The sequence below is a fragment of the Penicillium malachiteum genome, assembly GCF_028827825.1.
Source record: "Penicillium malachiteum strain IBT 17515 chromosome Unknown utg000005l:1.0-9002435.0:326005.0-9005861.0, whole genome shotgun sequence".
NCBI lineage: Eukaryota > Fungi > Ascomycota > Eurotiomycetes > Eurotiales > Aspergillaceae > Penicillium > Penicillium malachiteum.
The window spans coordinates 2,248,842-2,267,357 of NW_026643099.1; the positions used below are offsets into that span (position 1 = coordinate 2,248,842).

An 18,516-nucleotide genomic window follows, 5' to 3' on the forward strand; every position below is an offset into this window, starting at 1 on the left:
GGAATAAATTCCATGGTTCCATCGTGAGTTTTAGTAAGCATTTCGCTTAGCGCTTGGACGTACTTACTGTCCAGACCTTGCAAGCTTGAAAGCTTTTCTTTTGGAAGACATATGAGCTTGTGATTTATAACAGGATTGTCTATTTAATGATTTGGATGCATCAATGAAGAATAAAATGCTGGTTATCATTCTCGCATATAGTAGGTACCTAATCCCTGCAACATGCAGGGTTGTCACGAATTAAGAAGGCGGTGTCAATCTGCCAGACAGTACTTCCGGGAACTTAAAGTATGTAAACACGCGTGGGCGGTAAGCCAATCTAATCAGCCTAAATTCAACTGTGCCCTACAAGTCCCAACAAGACTGGGCGTACGAAATGTAAGAGATATAATAGAATTCAATTCTGGCTCGCGTCTCCAAGTTTGCTCACTTAAGTGCTGGAAAGTGTTCAGCTTCCAGATGTTTGAACATATGGATACGGGGTTCAATACTCACCAGTTGACTAAATTCAAAGTGGGCGAGGTTTGAACGAGGTTTGAATGTTGCAAAGTTTGAACCAAGCGAGGTTCGAATGATACATATACGTGTTAAAAACCATGCCGTATTAAAACCTTGTGCAGTGGACTCCATATTTTGTGTGAAAGTTACATGGTTCGATCAATGCAATATTGAAACTATACACAATCTAACGGTACAATGTTCAAACCTTTCGAGGTTTTATCTATGAAGTATTCAAATTGTCGAGGGTTTAATGTCATTCAAATTTCTCAAAGAAATGAATGGAGTTTTTCGATGATCAACTTGAATTTGAATCACATAAGATCAAAGTATACATTACGTGAACGGCCCACTGTATAGCAGAGCGATAAAGAGAGGGTATATGCATAAGCTGGACTGGAGTACAGTCAAGCTTATTCTGTGGTGGCAATGTACATATCTCAAGTGCTTGAACTAGAGCTACTAGTAACATTTGAAGAGAGCTTGAGGTTTGATATGAATTACTATGATTCAGATGTCTGTCCAGATGTCTCTTGATCTCAAAGAATAGCTCCCAAGTGCTGCAAATAGAAGTAATCTTAAGGTCAATGATGGACAAGTAGCAGTGCAAGTTATCATTGGGCTAAGTTGAGAGTAATCAAATTCTAAAAGTTCAGTTCATCCGAGTCTGAGTCCCATAAAGAAAATCGGAAATATGCTTGATTTGTCATATCATGATAGAAAAAAATATCCGTGTCTGACTCATGGAAAGTTCCAGTGTTGCAGGCGGGGTAGAAAGATTTGAAAGCATGCCGAGGTCTTGTCTTTGATAGTAAATGTAACATGGAGCAAACAAATTCCTGTTTATCCCTCGTTCCTTAACAATATTTGATTAGCGCTAGGGATAAATTCGAGTTCAAGGCCAGGCATTACGATGGCTGCATTGACAGACAAATCTCAATCTTATATTCCTCTTGCGGGGAGTGCCGAAGACGGCTGGTCGAAAGAGGATGAGGCAACAGCCACATGTTACTGTGGAGCGGTTCAGCTAGCTTTTGTGGGTTTTAACTCATATATCCCAGCCTATTTGAGCATTAGAGTCCGGTAATACTAATGTGGCTATTATTTAGCCGACCAAAGGACCCGGCTTAATTGATACCTTTATCTGCCACTGCACAGACTGCCGCAAAATCACGGCATCAATGTTCGCATCTAATTTCATCATCGCAGACTCACATCTTAGACATCTAAGGGGTCGTGAGATATTGAGTCAATTCAGCCAGTCGAAGACTATCGACTCTGGAAAAGCGATGACGAATTACTTTTGTTCGCGATGTGGCTCGTTAATGTATCGCGTTGGCGAGGCTTTCCCAGGAAGTAGTATTCTGCGCATTGGTACAGTGGATGATTTCAATTTGCATGAGACCAAGTTGAAGCCTCGGATTGAGCAGTATACGAAGGATCGAGTGGCATGGTTGTGTGATGCTAAGGGTATTGAGCAAGTAGATGGATCGGCATATGCGCCAAGAGGACCTCGTCGAGAAGAGTCTCTATGAGAAAGACGAACTATGGAGTACTAGGACTGAGAAAGTGTATATGATAGTTTGTCATCGTTTCATCTCCTTATGAAAATTTAGGTTCATCGTCCTCTATGTTGACCTTTAAATGAGGTGTGTTCGTTTCTTAGAATGCAGCTCAATGTCAGTGGAGAACGGGATATCATTTTTGTATCCCCACACATTCATACTGGTCGAGAAATGGAAGAAAGCCAACTCCTCATCCATCTTGGCATGCCAACTCTAGCCCACCTGGAGGCCCGTGTCATAGTCCAGAAAGAGTGAAGCTTCCACGTGGGCCGCACCCGCACTTCCGGGCCGCGTGAAGATTCCCACATGGCGATATATCAAATCATCACAACTGGCTCATCGAGATTTTTTACATACATCAAAAATACAACCCAAAAAGCCTGAGCACGTTGATACCATATTTCCTGGGTGATCATACCACGAAGAGAACGATTTCCGGCTTGATCCCATTGGCTCATTGGCCCTGCCCCTGAAAAATGTCAACTGACGTTTCGGCTCAGAGTCCTTCAAAGCTATGGTGCTTCATAAATGATATCAAAGGTCTCAATTGGAAAACTGTAACGGAAGAAGATGTGCCCCAGCAAGACATACGGGGCAAATGGGCGATCATTACAGGGGCCAACAATGGAATCGGGTTGGAGACTGCGAAGACCCTTGCAAAATGGGGCGCAAATCTGATTTTTGGGTGCCGAGAGCCGCCCAAATGGGAGACATCCCCTTCTGTTGCTGTAGAACAATGTATTGAATTGGCTAAATCTGCGGGTCACTCTTCAATTATCGAATGGTGGCCAATCAACATGACCGACATGGATAGCATTGATGCATTTGCCCAAAAGTGGCTCGACACCGGCCGAGCTCTGGATATTCTCTTCAATAATGCTGGGATGGCTCCACACTCTGCAGATGAGCAGCTTGCAACCAATGATGGGTTCCAGATCGTGCACCAGGTATGTTCAGCTCTCTCCATTTCTGCCATGCGCGACTAAATATTAATAATGGTATAGGTCAATCTTCTCTCTCATGTTCTTCTGACCTACCGAGTACTTGATTCCCTGGCTCAAAGCGCGCAGCCGAGAATTGTTTGCAGCGTTTCATCCAAGCTATTTGAAGGTCACTTTGACCCTGAAAATATGAATCGCTGCGAGGAACTGCCCATCCACGCAAGAGGACACTTGTATGCAAACAACAAGCTGTATCTCCAAACTTGGATTGGAGAGGTCCAGCGCCGTTTCTTGTTGCATGAGAAGTACCGTCATATTACCATCAACGGTACACACCCTGGATTTGCGCATTCTGGTATTTGGAACTTCTCGGAAAAGAACAACGTCACGACCTACGCAGGAGCTTTGAAGAAGTCAATCAACGAATTTCTGGTGCGCAACATTGGCATTTCCATCGAGCAAGCCAGCTTGTCTCTGATTAATTTGGCCACCAACCCAAAATTCGGGCCGAATCCAGACCTTCAGGGGGTAGGAGAGCAGGGCGCATCTGGAGGAGGCAATTACTTCAATCGTATCTGGAAGGAGGTACAGATGCCATATTGTGAAGACCCTACTTCCAGACTGCAAGTCTGGAGTAAGGTGAATGAAGAACTGCTTTCGGTTCGAGAGAATTTGCATGCACTCGATGAGCTCAATTCTAAGAGCTAGGAATAAAAACAACAGCTCGAGTACCTCCAAGCTTAGAAGGTCTGTGGGCGCATTTGATAAGCAATGACTCGTGATACCTGTCACATTCTCTATAATATGAATCAACTACTCCAGACCTTCCGCCCCTATAATTTAGCCTAGATATGACAATTCTAATGAAAAGGCGTAAGAACACGGATGATCAATACTGACTTTAGTTTAGTCCAGATGCGCCAAATGTGCCCAACTCGGGGACCGGGGTCGGGGTTCGTGCGCTCGGACTGCCCGAGATCGTTGCATTGATTGCCTGTAATGATCAGATGCACGAGACTTGTCTTCATTCTGGCCGTAATATCAATCATAATAGTAACTGACACTTAGTGTGAATCCTGGTACATCATCTTCAAATATTTCTCGTATAATCCTTGTCTGAACACCGAGACGGTCCACCTATCATTAACGCCACAAATGGGAAAGGAATATCATTCAAAGACCTGTCCCAAGTCCACGGGCATTTTAATACACAAGATGAAATTTCTGTACAGTGTACAGGATATACTGACCAGTTGAGAATTATAGCTTGAGATAAACTCATTCATCTCCAACTCCAAGACATGAAATTATACTTGCCAGTATATGCATAATGCATGTCGACCCCGGGGGTCATCAAGGACGCATGAACCCACTAATTGCCGGATACGACTCCAGAACGCTTAGGTCCCCGACCTCTTTCTTATTGGTCCAAAGGGCCCCAGCCAAGTGTCGCTGATGCGGCTAAAACGTCTTAAGTTAATAGAGTGTCGGGTCAGCGCTTCTCAAACCTTGGCTATTATCCCCCCGTCTTGGAACCCCATCTTCGTATGTGGAGTTTGACTTGACGACTGATCTCTTTAAATGTCGATAAATGATTTAAGAGCAAAAGATCAGAATGCCTCCACAACCGTGGAAATCACAAACATGTGAGCCTTGTCGCAAGAAAAAGATCAAAGTACGTTTGTTTAGGTGGGGGCGGAGGCTTGAAGCCCCTACAAAGTCATACTTGGTCTAATCTTGGTCTTAGTGCGATAAAAAGTGGCCATGTCAGGCTTGTACCAAACATGGTCGGCTCTGTGAGAGACCTATTGGAAGTATTGCAAGTCATCACCGTCAGATTGTTCGTGCGACCCCGCCCCCTCTCCAACCGCTCAAACTCGAGAAGCTTCAGGTATCCAGTCCTTTGAAACCGTGGCATATCAAACTTGTGGGCTGGTTCATTGGGGTATATATGCCAAGGGACTTCCTACCTGCCCAAACACCTCAGAAGACGGTTTCATTGTGGTATAAGCATCTCCCGCAGTCGCTAGGACAATCTGAGCTTTATGACCAGGCTCTAGTGGCATTGAGCCTTCTCGTCATTGCTATCTCTGACGGCAATACTGAATTTTTTACCAAAAGTCTTCAGCTCTACAGTACAGTCTCGGCGAAGCTGGCGGATCCAACTATAACTGAGAAGTTGCACCCTGAGCATCAGATCGGTATTGCGATGGCGATGAATGTCTACGAGGTAAGTTACTCTACAACACTTGATTCATAGTATGTTGTAAGCTGAGAGGTTAGATCTGGGAGCCTACCGGTATTCAAGGGTGGACTCAGCATATAATTCTTGGTCGCAAGTTCGCCGAGATGTTTGGCCCTGAGAAATTATACAAGGTATTCAGCCACAATGTCTACCGTCGACTGAGAACTTGTGCAGTAAGTCTTGCTCCAAAAAATGAGCTGTACTGCCTATTCGGAATACTTCTAATTTGTAACAGTTCTGGCACTCAACCGCATGTCGAGAAGCCACAGTCTTCTCCGAGCCAGCATGGCGAAAAAGAACCCAAGATAGTCACAGCTACGACGAGCTCCTCGATATTCTCTTGCAGGTTCCTACTTTCTCTCATAACATGAATCTCTATACCTCTAAATACGGCTCTAAAATTCCCAAGTCCATACAGGACCAAATGTCTTCGGATTTCACCTCCCTGGAGCTCCAACTCCTACATTGGTACTGGAATATGCAGCTCAACCACCCAGCGCCTATCTTCGACCTTGATCCCTATAACCCATCTGATACTCTCTACGTCCCTCCGGGCTCTACACACAATGTCCTCTTTCCAACCTACGAAACTTACGAGGCTCTCTGTCTCTGCTGGACTGGTCTTGCGAGTCTGTACTTGGTCGGCGTGGAGATGACCTGGCTTGGTTCTCCAAATGATCTCCAGGATACAACTTCTCCCGCAAATTCACCCAATTCGACTCCATTCACGCCTACATACTTCTATCCTTATTATTCCAACCCAGATATCCCGCTCATCACCTCACTCCTTAATCAAGGAGGTAGCCAATCAGCCGCAGAATGCAACAACCTAACCCAGTATTTCTCAACTCGGATCTGTCAAGCTGCGGCGCAATGCATGAGAGATGGATTTCCGAGATGTGGACTACAGCTTTACGTGGCACCGATGTGGTTTGCCGGCGAAATCTTCGCTGACAGATCAACCGAGAAGAGTAAATGGTGTAATATGGTGATGGCGCATATTGCAGATCGTGGTTTGAAGTTTGCTAGGATTGCTAAAGATGTCAGAGGTTCGGAATATATCAAGATGAAGGAGGGAAATTATCAGCCTCAGACTTTACCTGATCAATATTGGACTTGGACTTCTAGTAGTCCAATGATGAAAACTGAGTTTTTACTTGGGATTGATTGATGTGGTTTTCATTTTAGTACTTAATTCAATATATTTCTTTTCAATTTTGATTGGAACCACTAGGCTCATCAAGCCTAAGAATGAGATTTAGACTCAATGATAACTTTCACGATGCGAACTCTTGTTTGAAATCACGCTGTATAAATTATGACTTAATATGGAGAGACGAGGCCGCGCTGCCATGGAAATGAGCAAGCTAGTTGACTTTCATTCTTCCAGAATTGGGTAAAAAACGGCTTCGATAAAGTACTTCAGAATTGTGGTGTCATGCCACCCAACCGCTTCTTCGAAAGCCTCTTCATGGAGGGAGTCACCTCTTTGAAGCTTGATTCCCATATGTTGTATCACAAGCTGAAAAACTTCAGCTCCCCCGTTGACAGCAACTTTCAGAGTATTGCGAGCCTTTCCTTTTCTAGCTGTTTTAGGAGTAAGGATATCTCTTTTTAGTAAAACGCGAACAATATCTGGGAGTGACCTGGGATAATAGTCGGTTGCTATCTCAAAGAGGGTTACAGGTTGACGAGGGAACGGATTTGCTCCTCGATCGAGTAACAGCTCGATTATCTCGGTGTGGCCATATCTAGCTGCCGTGAATATCGGTGGCCTATAGCCATCTCGAGCCAGTCTGTCTTTGACGGCACCCCTTGGATCTGCTCCGTAATCAATGAGCAACTCCACCACGATTGATATGACCTCTTCGTATGGCAACTGCCATGCAACAGCTAAGATGGTCTTTCCACTCCAGAGGATCGACTGTTGGGCGTTTTGAGGATCGGTCTGCATCCAAGAGAAGCTTCGTCAAGGAATACGCACCACCAGAGACAGCACCAACCATAAGAGATACAAGGTCGCGCAAATTGTCTCCGTTCACGATGCCGTCCAAATCAATTTTCTCTGACAAGAACTCAGCATTTTGAGGACTTCGACCTATTGCAGAGCCAATTCTATATAAAGGGTCACAGTCGCCGATATGATCAAGAGCATGCGTATACCAGTTGAATGGCTGCCAGCGTTCGAGCTCAACACCTTGCTCAAAAAGAAATTTCATGAGTGGTATATCGACCTGTCTAAGTGCTGTCATCATCGCCCAGTGGTATTCATTTTTGAGACCAGCAGATCCACTTGGAGCAAAAAAGACAGGCTCTGCGCCCCTATCAATGAAGAGCTTGAGGATATTCAGATCAGATTCCGCAGCTGTTCTCCACGCTGTTCTGCGTCTGCCAGGCGTGTGGGGGTCACATCCATGATCCAAGAGAACTTTGACCACTTCTATATGCCTTCCCTTTGTCGCCAGTGACAAGGGCTGGTCATCGACTTCTTCTCTGTCAAACTCCAGCTGAACTCCATGTTCAATCAAGAGCCTGACCACTGATACACGACCGTGCTCAGCTGCCACCGTTAAGGGATTACCAAACATTTTCCGGCCCATCCAACCCAGGAATTCTGTCAGGGGATTCGGGTCTATGCCATATTCCAGAAAATCTTGCACAATTTTCGCATGTCCTTGTCGTGCTGCAAGAAGGATCGGATGCTCTTCGGACCCATGATGCATGATTTCAAGCCCGGCCTTAAGGAACTTGCGAACACATAAGTCCTTTCCGTCTTTGACGGCCCGGCGAAATGCCTGATGCTCTCCGTATGTTTTATTCTTTGACTTGAAAAGGTGGTGGAGATTTGAGTTGAGTTGTTCAGTAGCAATAACATACAGGCGATGATTTGCCCGTGAAAGTGCGCAGATATCTTTGCTGAGAGTAAGGTATTTGATTATTTCGCATAATAGCTCATTTGGGAGATCGGTAATATGTGTCATTGTTGATGATAATTTGGTTGAAAATTGAAATTGTGGTATTTTCACAGCTTCTTCGGCAAGAACCCGAGAATTTCAAGGTTATCCCACTAGGTATTCAACTTGAAGGTCAGTGTCAATTTCAAGCTTCAAATGGAAGTTTGAGGTTTAGTGTCGTTCAGATCAGAAAAATCCTCTCGTGACTCACTTTCGAAATATTCGATTGTGGGGTGGAAGCAGATGGAAAGGGTTGAAATTCGTAATTATTATATTCTTCATGGGGGCCGGATTGATCATAGCCATCTGTTGACTTAATAGACAGTAGAAAAAAAAGAGTGTAATATGTACAAGTTGGGTGAGATCTTCATGCTGACCGGCAGCAAAGTTCAAAGTGAAAGCCATCTGGAACGCCATATCCATGCACAAAAGTTCAAGTAGAAAAGAAAGGAAAGAAGAGATCTATATCTATCCTAGACGAACACGACCAGGCACTGCACTGCCACCAAACATTCTAGTAACGCCACCTTCCTCTGTTGTGGTATTGTCGCCTGACATCCAACGAGGAAGGCGGAACGGTTCTCCTTGAAACCACTGTGGTGTATTGGTGGTTTCGAAGGTGTTACGAACACGGTGGGCAAATGACTGGAAGAAATTTTCCTCCTCTTCCTCACTGTCGACAACAGTAGGTGCGGTAACGGGTCGCTGTGTGGTTGCGGAAGATCTTGAGCCCTCGGCAGCGGGGACTCGTAGACGAGACGAACCTCGGGAGTCACTCTCGTCGCGGTCCGCTGCCCAGGTGGAGCGAGTTCCACGCGAGGAAACGGCCAAGGAACCGAATCCATTCAGCTCGCGCTCGATGAGATCACGACCTTCGCGCCAGCCACCCATTCCGTAGCCAGAAGGGTTGTTCTCCACGTCGTTGAACTCATCCTCAGCGGGACCAAACCCGAATAGTTTCTTGATGCGGCCATACAGGTTGAACAAAGTAGCGCAGACAGGTAGCAAAATGAAGATGGGGAAGATGTAATCGAATCCTGTGCCAAGGTATGTGAGGTTGATGAACTGGCCCAAGAAATCGTAAAACGTAGTTTCTCTGCGGAAATCTTTCGGTAAGAAAGTCAAGAAGTTGTACGCAATTGGCACGGTTAGACGAGCAACCAAGCTGGCATACCAGCAGGCACTCTCGCCATATGTATTCCGACGCACAAGAGCTCGATTACCCCAGACCTTGACATCATTCACACCCACAAGGGCCGCAGAACACATGTATAAGAGCCAGAGAGCAGTAATCACCTGGTTACCGAATCCAAGAGACTTGCCTGCTTTCCAATTGGGAACCACAGTTAGGCTCACCGCAGACAACTGAGGAGCGACAGACTTGATCAACTCTGACCAGACGACACAGGCCGAGGCTATCGAAAATAGGACTCCGAAAAGCATTCGCACGGAGGGGATGGCATTTGAATACACTTGATAGCGCATATACGGTGTCAAAACCTTGACCCGGGGGAGGCATGAGGACCGGCGGGGCGTGGGACCAAATTCAAGTTTCTTAGATGCGGATGAGTTGATTATAGCCTGAAGATCCGCAGCCAGTTGAACGAGACGATCCCACTCATCCACGAATCGGGCCTTCATGTGCCGGGCGCGCTGCAGGCGTCTAGTCAAGTCTGCCAAGTAGCGTTCGGTGATCACTGAGGGAACGGTAGTGGATGACTCGGGAGCCTCGAGGATGGGGACCCGCACATCGGCAGACCCTGAGCCCTCAGAAAGATCCTCAATCCATTCCTGGAAATCCCGGGCGGTGCCTGTCTTGCGTTGCTGGAGCTGAGCGACCTGTCCGTTGAGGCTTTCCAACTCATTGACCGCATCCATCAACCGGTCATGCACCTTAGGCGCATGAGCCTGGATCCGTCGCAACCGACCGCTCACGTTTCCGTTGCGGATTAGATTGCGGGGGATGGAAACCAGACCATGGCCCATAAGATAGATGGCTAGAACCAAACCCCACACATATGCCAGTGCCATGACCAGTCCTTTGATGGAGGTGGTGAATCGAAAGCCGTTGGAAATGGACACATAGATAAAGCCCACCACTGCGCAGGTGAGAACAATCAACTGATGCCGAGCGTTCTTGCGGAGAGAGTATATGATGCGGGCTTTCGGTTCGCGGTATCCGGAATCGACATAATCGCCGAGCAATGGAAGGATAGCCCTAGAAGACGTTAATATTATACTCAATTTGCGGTTTCCAAATAGACTTTTTCCTTACCAAGTCAACATGAAGATCAGCCAGTATGAGATGCGCCAGCAGACCAGCACCATGCGATCAGGCAACCAAATTGCCTTGGGGCCATTGCCATCGCGAGAGCTGGATGCTAAATCAATGGGGACGAGTAAAACAACACTGGCTGGTAGTGCGAGGGCCAAAAAGATAGGAACTATAAGGTAGGCTGGAGTGGCTCGGAGAGTTAGGAAGCGGCGCAAGAGGAAAAGGACGAGAATGGAAATTGTGCAGAGAGCGAAGGCGAAGAAGACATTGGATCCCACAGAAATGGGTGATACTGAGATCGAGAACATGATCAGGAAAGATATCAAGGGAAGGAATTAGCGATCATGACTCTCAGATATGAATTAGAATTAACAGGAGAACCTGAGGCGGGAAGATCCTAAGTTTCCAGGGGACGCGGGCGGTGTATTAACCATTACGTGCAGCGTACGCGGCAGGTTGAGCCCAGAGCGGCCCCGCCGATCATTACGAAATCACAACAAGGGAGTTCAAATCGTTACCTAGTTTGGAATACGGAGTAGTGGGGCAATTGTTCTATATGTAGAATGATATTTCTTTGACATTCTCTACTAATAGGTAGATACATAGGTAGACTAGTAGGTACTAGTAAAGAAATCAGTCAAAATACACAGTACCTATCCATGTTCTATACTCTTCGAGCAATCATGTTGGAGCTAGCTTCCAAGGTTAACACTAACATTTGTACCTAGTATAGGTACTAGTACATATATCGGGTGCATGAGCAAGTTCGATTTCTTGAACTTGAAGTACATGCTGAAATTGTATTTATTTATATAGGAAAGTGTTCACTCCAAATGTTATCAAACCTGATCAATCTATTGCTTGAATGCTTGGAATAAACCTTAATTGAACACTTCAAATGTGAAGTGCTCTTTTAGGTCTAACTCATACAAACTAATGTTCCTCCATTGGTGGCATTGAAGGCGGGTCGATCAACCAGTTGACTCTGGGACGCTCGAATGTTTGAATGCGGCGACTACACATGTGTATTGACCTGATACAGATAATACTGTAATTTCTTAGAATATTGAACTGGAATTAGGACACAGCATTTGAAATCCTGAATATACATAAATAACTACGTATGACCACCTCCAGGGCTGGGCATAATGGATCGTATTGAGGCAGTATCCGTTTTGTTGGAGCCTGAAAGAACAGGGTTGATCCACATGTGCAGCTACAATGAATGGAACCATCTCCCGAGGTTGGTATATGTATATCTATTTTCTTTTTATTAGGGGGGACCTCGAGAGTATTTTCATGATAGAGATCATGATCATTGTTGATATAGTAGCACAACATATGAATAGTTATTTATATACTGTAACCTTGGAATTTGACGATGACTAATATGACATTCCGGATTGGGAGATAGTGTCTTGGATCTCCAGCACTAATCAATACTAATCAAATACTAAAATACTAAACATTTAACTAACATTTTAATGATCGCGATTCCATGTGGGATCTAGACCTTAAGAGGATATACTCCGTCCATGGAGACTCAATTCCATCCTCGCTTCTTACTTTCAACTTCCTACCACCTTAATATACTTCCTTACAGCTCATTTTCATTATCACTTCACTTCAATATCATATATTCCAAGGTTTGGGGCCCTGGAAGCATTCCTGGGGCCGTGAAATGAGATCCACAATTATGACGACGCTGGGCTCGGGAGTTGGGCTTGAACAACTTGAACCAGTAGAGATTATTGTGTTTTAGAACATTTGAATATATAACATAGAGCATTCAATTAAATTATTTAATATGTACTACAGTATACAAAAAATCATTAACATCAAAACAATGAAAGTCACGAGGATCACGGGGTACCTGAATTAGGAACCTGGGGGGCCCTTGTGACCTTGACATGACATCGTATCCTTACACTCCTCTGTGAATGAGCCCATCAGTGAATGTCAATTCTTACTATTAGGCCTCGTGGACTTCTTCTTTTTCTTCTTCCTTTAATCCTTCAACTCTCTCCATTTTCAACTCTCTCTTGTATCCTAATCCTTGAGGTTGTCACAACTGTTCTGCGCCACTGAACTTTCCCGTCCCCGACCTCATTTTGCTCCATCTCTCCACCCCCTTCACTAAAAGCGTCCTGTGCACGAAACATCCCGATCGACGGACCTTTTCTTTTTTTTTGTTTCGTACTCGGGACTCTTTACTCGTGGAGTTTCTTTTTTGTTTTTCTTTTCTTTTTTTTTGGTGGTGGCATTAAGATTCTTCGTGTCTACCATTTTTCAATCTTCTGGACCTTCTTCTCACATCTCCCCCGAAATTCACTCCGTCCTTGCTCGCTCTTGCAGACCCGGTGCGACTTGACCAGCTGCAGCATCCCTGTCACGGATCCCATCAACCCTACGATTGCGCCCCGTCTTCTAATTCGCTGTAAGCCACAACTCAGGATTTCGTCAGCGAATTGGGTCCAATTGACGCTGCTGCCCGAACGCCTTGCTTTTTCCGCCGTCCTGGTCGCTCATTACTTCCTCCACTGACGGGCCTCCGTTTGGACCATTTTGAATTCATCCCCACCCTCCCTGATCGACTCGACGGCGGTTCCACCCCAAACCACCGTTGTCCTCTCTTCTTTGATTATTCCATTATTATTTTTTTTTCTTTTCTTTTTTTTCCAATTTTTTTTTTACGTCCTCTGGGTAAAGGCTTCGATCCTCTCCTTCCTTTTCCCTTTGGCGATCTGCGACTTTGAGCACGATTCCACACCTTCGGTCCCCCGACCCTGCAGTACCTTCTTGTCAAAACAACCTCCACCACAATTTGTCCCCCCCTCATCCTCTGACACGCATCTCGTGTTTCACACCTAGCGAATGCTGGTCACAACCTTCGCCTGCGGATTATTCTCAGACCCCCATTAATGGGGCTCTCGACATGAATCCCAACCCTCAATTCACTAATGCCCCAGGCGGTGGGGGCATGCCCGTCAAACCCATGCAGCAGCCTAACAAAGAGGGTCCGGCAATTGTTATGAATCATGTTGCCCAGGTGTTGCAAAATCAAGGTCCTTTTAGTGGATGGAAAACAGAGGTGCCCATGAAAACTCGTGCTATGAATGTTTGGCAAATGTACGTGCAACGACCCCTCCTGCCCGCGACGGGCGCGTCCCCGGTCCCGTTCCAAGTTTGGCCCTGCTGACTCTTTGCTGCCTAGGATAACTTCTCTCCGCCTGATCCAACCTCGTATCGATTACCAAGCCGCTGCGTCTGCTGCGCTCAGTTTTGAACACAAAGCCTTTGCCAAGGCCAACGAAAAAGTTCGATCCATCTCTTCGTATCCCTCCTCTGCTTTTGACTGCGTACTGATCTGAGGTTTTTTTTCTTTCTATTATAGAGCGATTACGACAGGGAATGTAACGAAAAGCTTACCCACATAAGAGACACTCGACAGAGACAAGCCGCGGTCGCTCTCAGGCATGATGCCCCAGGCGGGTATGCAGAATCAGATGCAGGGTGCTTTCCCACAACAAATGAATAGAGGGATGCAGTCGTCACCGATTCCCGGTCAGCAGCAGATGGCGATGGGCATGAACGATCCGAACCAACAGGCTGCGATGGCACAGCGTCAGCAACAACAATCTGCCATGTTACAACAGCAGCGCGCCCAGCAACGTCCAGCAAATGCCGGTGCCCTGCCCGATGATCTCAGTACCCTTTCTCCTCAAGAACTCGAGCATGTTTCTCGCCTGGCCACCCAAATGCAAGCCAAAACATCACCAGAAGATATGCAAAAGATCAAGATGAATCTTTCGAATATGAATCCCGAACAACGACAATACCTGGCCCGCAAAGACATGGACCCGATGACATATTTCTTTCGCTCGCAAGCTCTTACACAATTACGCCGACACCGCCGAACGCGCTTGGAGATGGGCCGTGCAAACAACCCCAATATGGAGCCTAACGGAGGCATGATGGGGGATCCTATGATGGGCCAACGTCAAATTTTCCAAAACATGATGAATCTCCAGCGTAACACTGGCTTCTCGGGTAACCAAGGTCAGGGCATCGATTCAAATTCGTTCATCGGAAATGTGGAAAATATTCAGGGTCAACAGGCGGACGGATTGCGGTCCCAGGAGGCTGGTCAACTAGTCGTCCCTGCGAGCTCATCGCAAATGAACCAAACCCCTTTCCCCAATCAGCAAAATATGTTCCCACAGCAGATGGGTCAGAATGGCCAAGGCCAAGGTATGAACCCTCAGCTTTTCGGCCAGCAGCACTTTGCGAACGGCCCCAATGGTCCTCAGAGCGGCATGCAATTCCCAAACCAACAGTCCCAAGCCCAGGCACAAGCTCAAGCCCAGGCGCGCGCTCAAGCAGCCGCTGCTCAGAAAGCACAACTAGCTCTGTCAAATCATGGCGGACAGGCGAACGCTCAAGCTCAGGCCCATATCGGCCAGGCCAGCCCTGTCATGCCGATGCTGAATCAACCCATGGCTCCAGGTCAGATGTCTCCCATGCAAGTACCTGGTCAAAATCGAGTCTCGTCTCGCCCACAAAATATGGGCCAAAACCCGACTGGCGTACAGGGTCAGCCCAACATGCAAGTCCGACCGCAAATACCGCCGCATCTCCCACAAGCAATGCAAGACCATCTCAACCAGATGCCCACTGATCAACTCCAGGCTTTCTTTCTGAGCCAGCGCCGCGCTGCAATGGCGAACGGCATGGCTCGCAATACCGGTCAGCAGCCTCTTCAGCAGCCGGGATCGCGACCAGGGCAGGGCCAGGGAGTGTTCAATGGTCAGATGGGCAATAATGCTGCAATGAGAAATTCAATGAGCATGCCTCAGGGCATGAACCCCGCCGCATCAATTCAGACATCGCAAGTTGCTCAACAAATGACGCCACAACAACGTGCACAGGCACAGGCACAGGTACAGCAGCAGCAGCAGCAGCAGCAGCAGCAACAACAGCAACAACAGCAACAGCAGCAGCAACAGCAACAACAGCAACGTCAACAAGAGCTTCTCAAAATGCAGCTATTGCGTCAGAACGGCGGTCTCGAAATGAGCCCTGACCAGATCAAAGACATGGACCGCGCAGCTTTCCCGCCTTCTATCCTCAACCACAATCATGACCCTGCTCAAGTGCCCAAGCACATTAAAACTTGGGGCCAGCTTAAACAATGGGTCGCCGCGAACCCTCAAGCTTCAAGTGGAGTTGATCTCTCAAAGCTCATGACTCTGCAGAAGCTCTGCTTTGCGCAGATAATATCTGCCCGTGCCGGCATTGTAAATCAACAACACCAAAACCAAGCCATCATGCCACAAGGTCAGGGCCAGATGCCCAATGCTCAAAATTTTACTAATGGACAAGCTCAAATTCCCGGAATTCCAGGAATGCGGCATATCACTCCCCAGGATATCATGATTGCTCGTCAGAAGCTTGGCCAGGCTGCTGCCCACATGGATGATAACAAAGTCCGTGAGATTCTTCTCAATCGCCAGAAACAACTTATCATGCAGGCTGCACGAAACCGCCAATTGGGAGTGAACATTCCCCCTGGCCAACAAAATCAACCCATGCCAGCCCAACAACCTCCAAACGTTCCTCAGGGTGCAGCCCAGGCACAACAATCGACCGCTCCGCAACAACCTGTGACCACCGAGCAACAGCCATCGAATGTGAAGGCACAACTGGGCGGAGCTCCTGCGAAGAATGCCAAGTCTGCTAGCAACAAACAAGGATCGAAGAACAACAAAATCAAAATGGAGGAAAATGTCGAAGCTCAAGCTTCAGCTACTCCCCAGCAGCCCCAGCCGGCAGCTATCCCTACAGCTGCGCCTTCCGCTGCCCGCCCCAATTTACCGGTCTCTCAAGATCCGCTTACTTCAATGACGCCTCAGCAACGAATGGCAGTTGAGGACCGCATGCGAAAACAACAGCAACAATTCCTTCGTGGTCCGATTCTCTCTCGAGCTGCTGCTGAAGAGAACTGGAGTAAGAATATTCCAGCTCCCATGATGGAGTATTGCAACGAAATTGCCAGAAATGCACCGCCTGGCAAAGCTATTCCAATGTCCCCAGAGCAGAAAGCTGGCATGGCGCAGTTGCTCATGGACTCTTTGGATATCCTTGGGAGATTAGATGTGCTGGTCGTCCATGGATTTGCTAAGGTGGCTGGCCAGGAAAAGAATATCAGAAACCTGATTACTATGCGATTTCAAATCATGCGACAATTCCAAAACACGCCAACGTGGGCTCCCAATGACGAATTTTCCATTACTCATGACTACTTGACTAGTGCTATTCTGTTCATTCGAAAGTTGTTCCAATTGATGATCGTCCGCATGAATCAACAGCGGCCCAATGCAGCTCAGGGCCCTGCGCCTGCTGCCGCCCAGCAAACTCAGGCTGCCAACGCTTTGAACGCATCAAACCTGCAACAGTTGCAGCAACAACAAGAAGAAGCTCTCCAGCAAGCCCGACGAGCCTCTAGCCAATCTGCTGCCGTCCCACCCGCACCATTTGGGGAGCCTTCTCCTTCAGGTGTGCCACATGCATATGGCCCTGGCGGTCTTGCACCCGAGAAACTGAAACTTCCTCCGCCCAAGAAGAGAAAGCAGTCTCACGCTGGCACAGTCAACGCTTCCCCTGTACAAGCTAGCGCCGCCCCGGTTGCTGCGGCAGCTTATCAACAAGCTATGAACAATGCTAAGACAACGGCGGCCGCCTTGGCTGGCGCTTTCAGGTGTAGCATCGTTGAATGCCAACACCATTTCCAAGGATTTCCTACTCAAGCAGCCTTGGATAAACACGTGGAAGAAAGTCATCAACCCGAGGAAGAGGAAGTTGTTGCTGATCCTTTGCAATACTACCTGGACAGTGTTTCCATTGGCCTCGGATTGACTACTGATGGGAATACTGATGGACAACAACCTAAGCAACCAACTGATCCTGCTGTCGTGGCCAACTCTGGTGCCAAGCCTAATGTGATGTACTCCCCTGCCAAGCAAGGTATCCCTACACCTGTTACTGCCGGAAACACACCCATGGCACGCGCCACTAGCCAGCTCGGAGCCAAGACTGCATCTCCTGCCATTTCGGCTCAGCAACTCACGCCTAATCAACCACATAATAAGAGCGTGAAGCTCTCACCTGGCAAGCAGCCTGAAAAGCGTACTCTTGACGATTTAGAGGGCAAGGATTCATGGGCAAATGCTCCAATGGATCTTGAAAAGATTCATGATACGTTTGCACCCATTTTCTCGGATTGCCGTCGCAAGGCCCTAGGCCACGATCCGTTCGACGAATTTATGAACACCGATATGTTCTCCCAAGGTCAATCCGATAACACACCTGACTCTCGTGACATTGCTCTGGCGACCTTGACCCCGAAGGATGACGATCCGAAGACAGTCACCAAGTTTGGACAACCCGGCGCTTGGTGTGACTGGATGCCTTGGGATGCGGAATCCACGAAAGAGGCTGCAGACTGGATGGAGATTCCTTCTGATGAATATGTCACCAGTATCTTGAATCCCACTGGAACGGAGCCTACTCGAATTGACTGGGCGAACCTCGAGCAACAACAGAAGGAGATGAACATCGAGAGTGGTGGTATTGCCATTGCTGCTCTGTGATCTAATAATGTCTACCATTCGCTTTGGCAAAAGAAAACTTACGACCCTTTTTCCCTTCTCATATCCTCAAATTCTTCTCTAATTCCTTTTCTTTCTTTCTATCTCCTCATTCCGGTGTTTTCTCAGGGCGTACATACGGATTTCTCTTTTCTTTCTTTTTTCCTTCTATGGGGCGAAGCGTGTGTACCATACCCAACGCAGGAGTCTTGGTCTTTATGATCTTCTTTTCTTTTTCCTCCCTCTTCCTTCACTTCTTCCTACATTTCTTTTTTCTATTTGAGTGGCCCATTGGGTTGCTTTTTCTTTTCTGTGATTTCTCCATCAAGCTCCAGCGATGGCGTTTCGAGGGACCAAAAGATGGGATTGATATGCCAGGAACTTTGGTGGCC

General features: G+C 47.2%; 6 protein-coding genes across 6 annotated transcripts; 4 read left to right on the forward strand and 2 right to left on the reverse strand.

The window, feature by feature from the left end:
• Positions 1–1,411: 1,411 nt before the first annotated feature.
• On the forward strand, positions 1,412–2,033 carry N7483_010850 (GFA family protein; the record flags this gene model as incomplete). The annotated part of the gene is made up of 2 exons (XM_057094277.1): positions 1,412–1,534; positions 1,608–2,033. The coding sequence occupies 2 exons, from the start codon at positions 1,412–1,414 to the stop codon at positions 2,031–2,033; spliced, it is 549 nt and encodes a 182-aa protein (XP_056940248.1).
• A 506-nt stretch (positions 2,034–2,539) lies between these two features.
• N7483_010851 (uncharacterized protein) lies at positions 2,540–3,712 on the forward strand (the record flags this gene model as incomplete). The annotated part of the gene is made up of 2 exons (XM_057094278.1): positions 2,540–3,010; positions 3,068–3,712. 2 exons carry the CDS (start codon positions 2,540–2,542, stop codon positions 3,710–3,712), a joined length of 1,116 nt encoding a protein of 371 aa, XP_056940249.1.
• A 907-nt stretch (positions 3,713–4,619) lies between these two features.
• N7483_010852 (uncharacterized protein) lies at positions 4,620–6,420 on the forward strand (the record flags this gene model as incomplete). Its single annotated transcript, XM_057094279.1, has 3 exons — positions 4,620–4,679; positions 4,752–5,234; positions 5,485–6,420. The coding sequence occupies 3 exons, from the start codon at positions 4,620–4,622 to the stop codon at positions 6,418–6,420; spliced, it is 1,479 nt and encodes a 492-aa protein (XP_056940250.1).
• A 207-nt stretch (positions 6,421–6,627) lies between these two features.
• On the reverse strand, positions 6,628–8,230 carry N7483_010853 (ankyrin repeat domain-containing protein; the record flags this gene model as incomplete). The annotated part of the gene is made up of 2 exons (XM_057094280.1): positions 6,628–7,197; positions 7,253–8,230. The coding sequence occupies 2 exons, from the start codon at positions 8,228–8,230 to the stop codon at positions 6,628–6,630; spliced, it is 1,548 nt and encodes a 515-aa protein (XP_056940251.1).
• A 441-nt stretch (positions 8,231–8,671) lies between these two features.
• On the reverse strand, positions 8,672–10,786 carry N7483_010854 (LMBR1 domain-containing protein; the record flags this gene model as incomplete). The annotated part of the gene is made up of 2 exons (XM_057094281.1): positions 8,672–10,421; positions 10,479–10,786. 2 exons carry the CDS (start codon positions 10,784–10,786, stop codon positions 8,672–8,674), a joined length of 2,058 nt encoding a protein of 685 aa, XP_056940252.1.
• Positions 10,787–13,413: 2,627 nt separating this feature from the next.
• N7483_010855 (uncharacterized protein) lies at positions 13,414–18,127 on the forward strand (the record flags this gene model as incomplete). The annotated part of the gene is made up of 3 exons (XM_057094282.1): positions 13,414–13,607; positions 13,693–13,837; positions 13,919–18,127. 3 exons carry the CDS (start codon positions 13,414–13,416, stop codon positions 18,125–18,127), a joined length of 4,548 nt encoding a protein of 1,515 aa, XP_056940253.1.
• Positions 18,128–18,516: the final 389 nt, after the last annotated feature.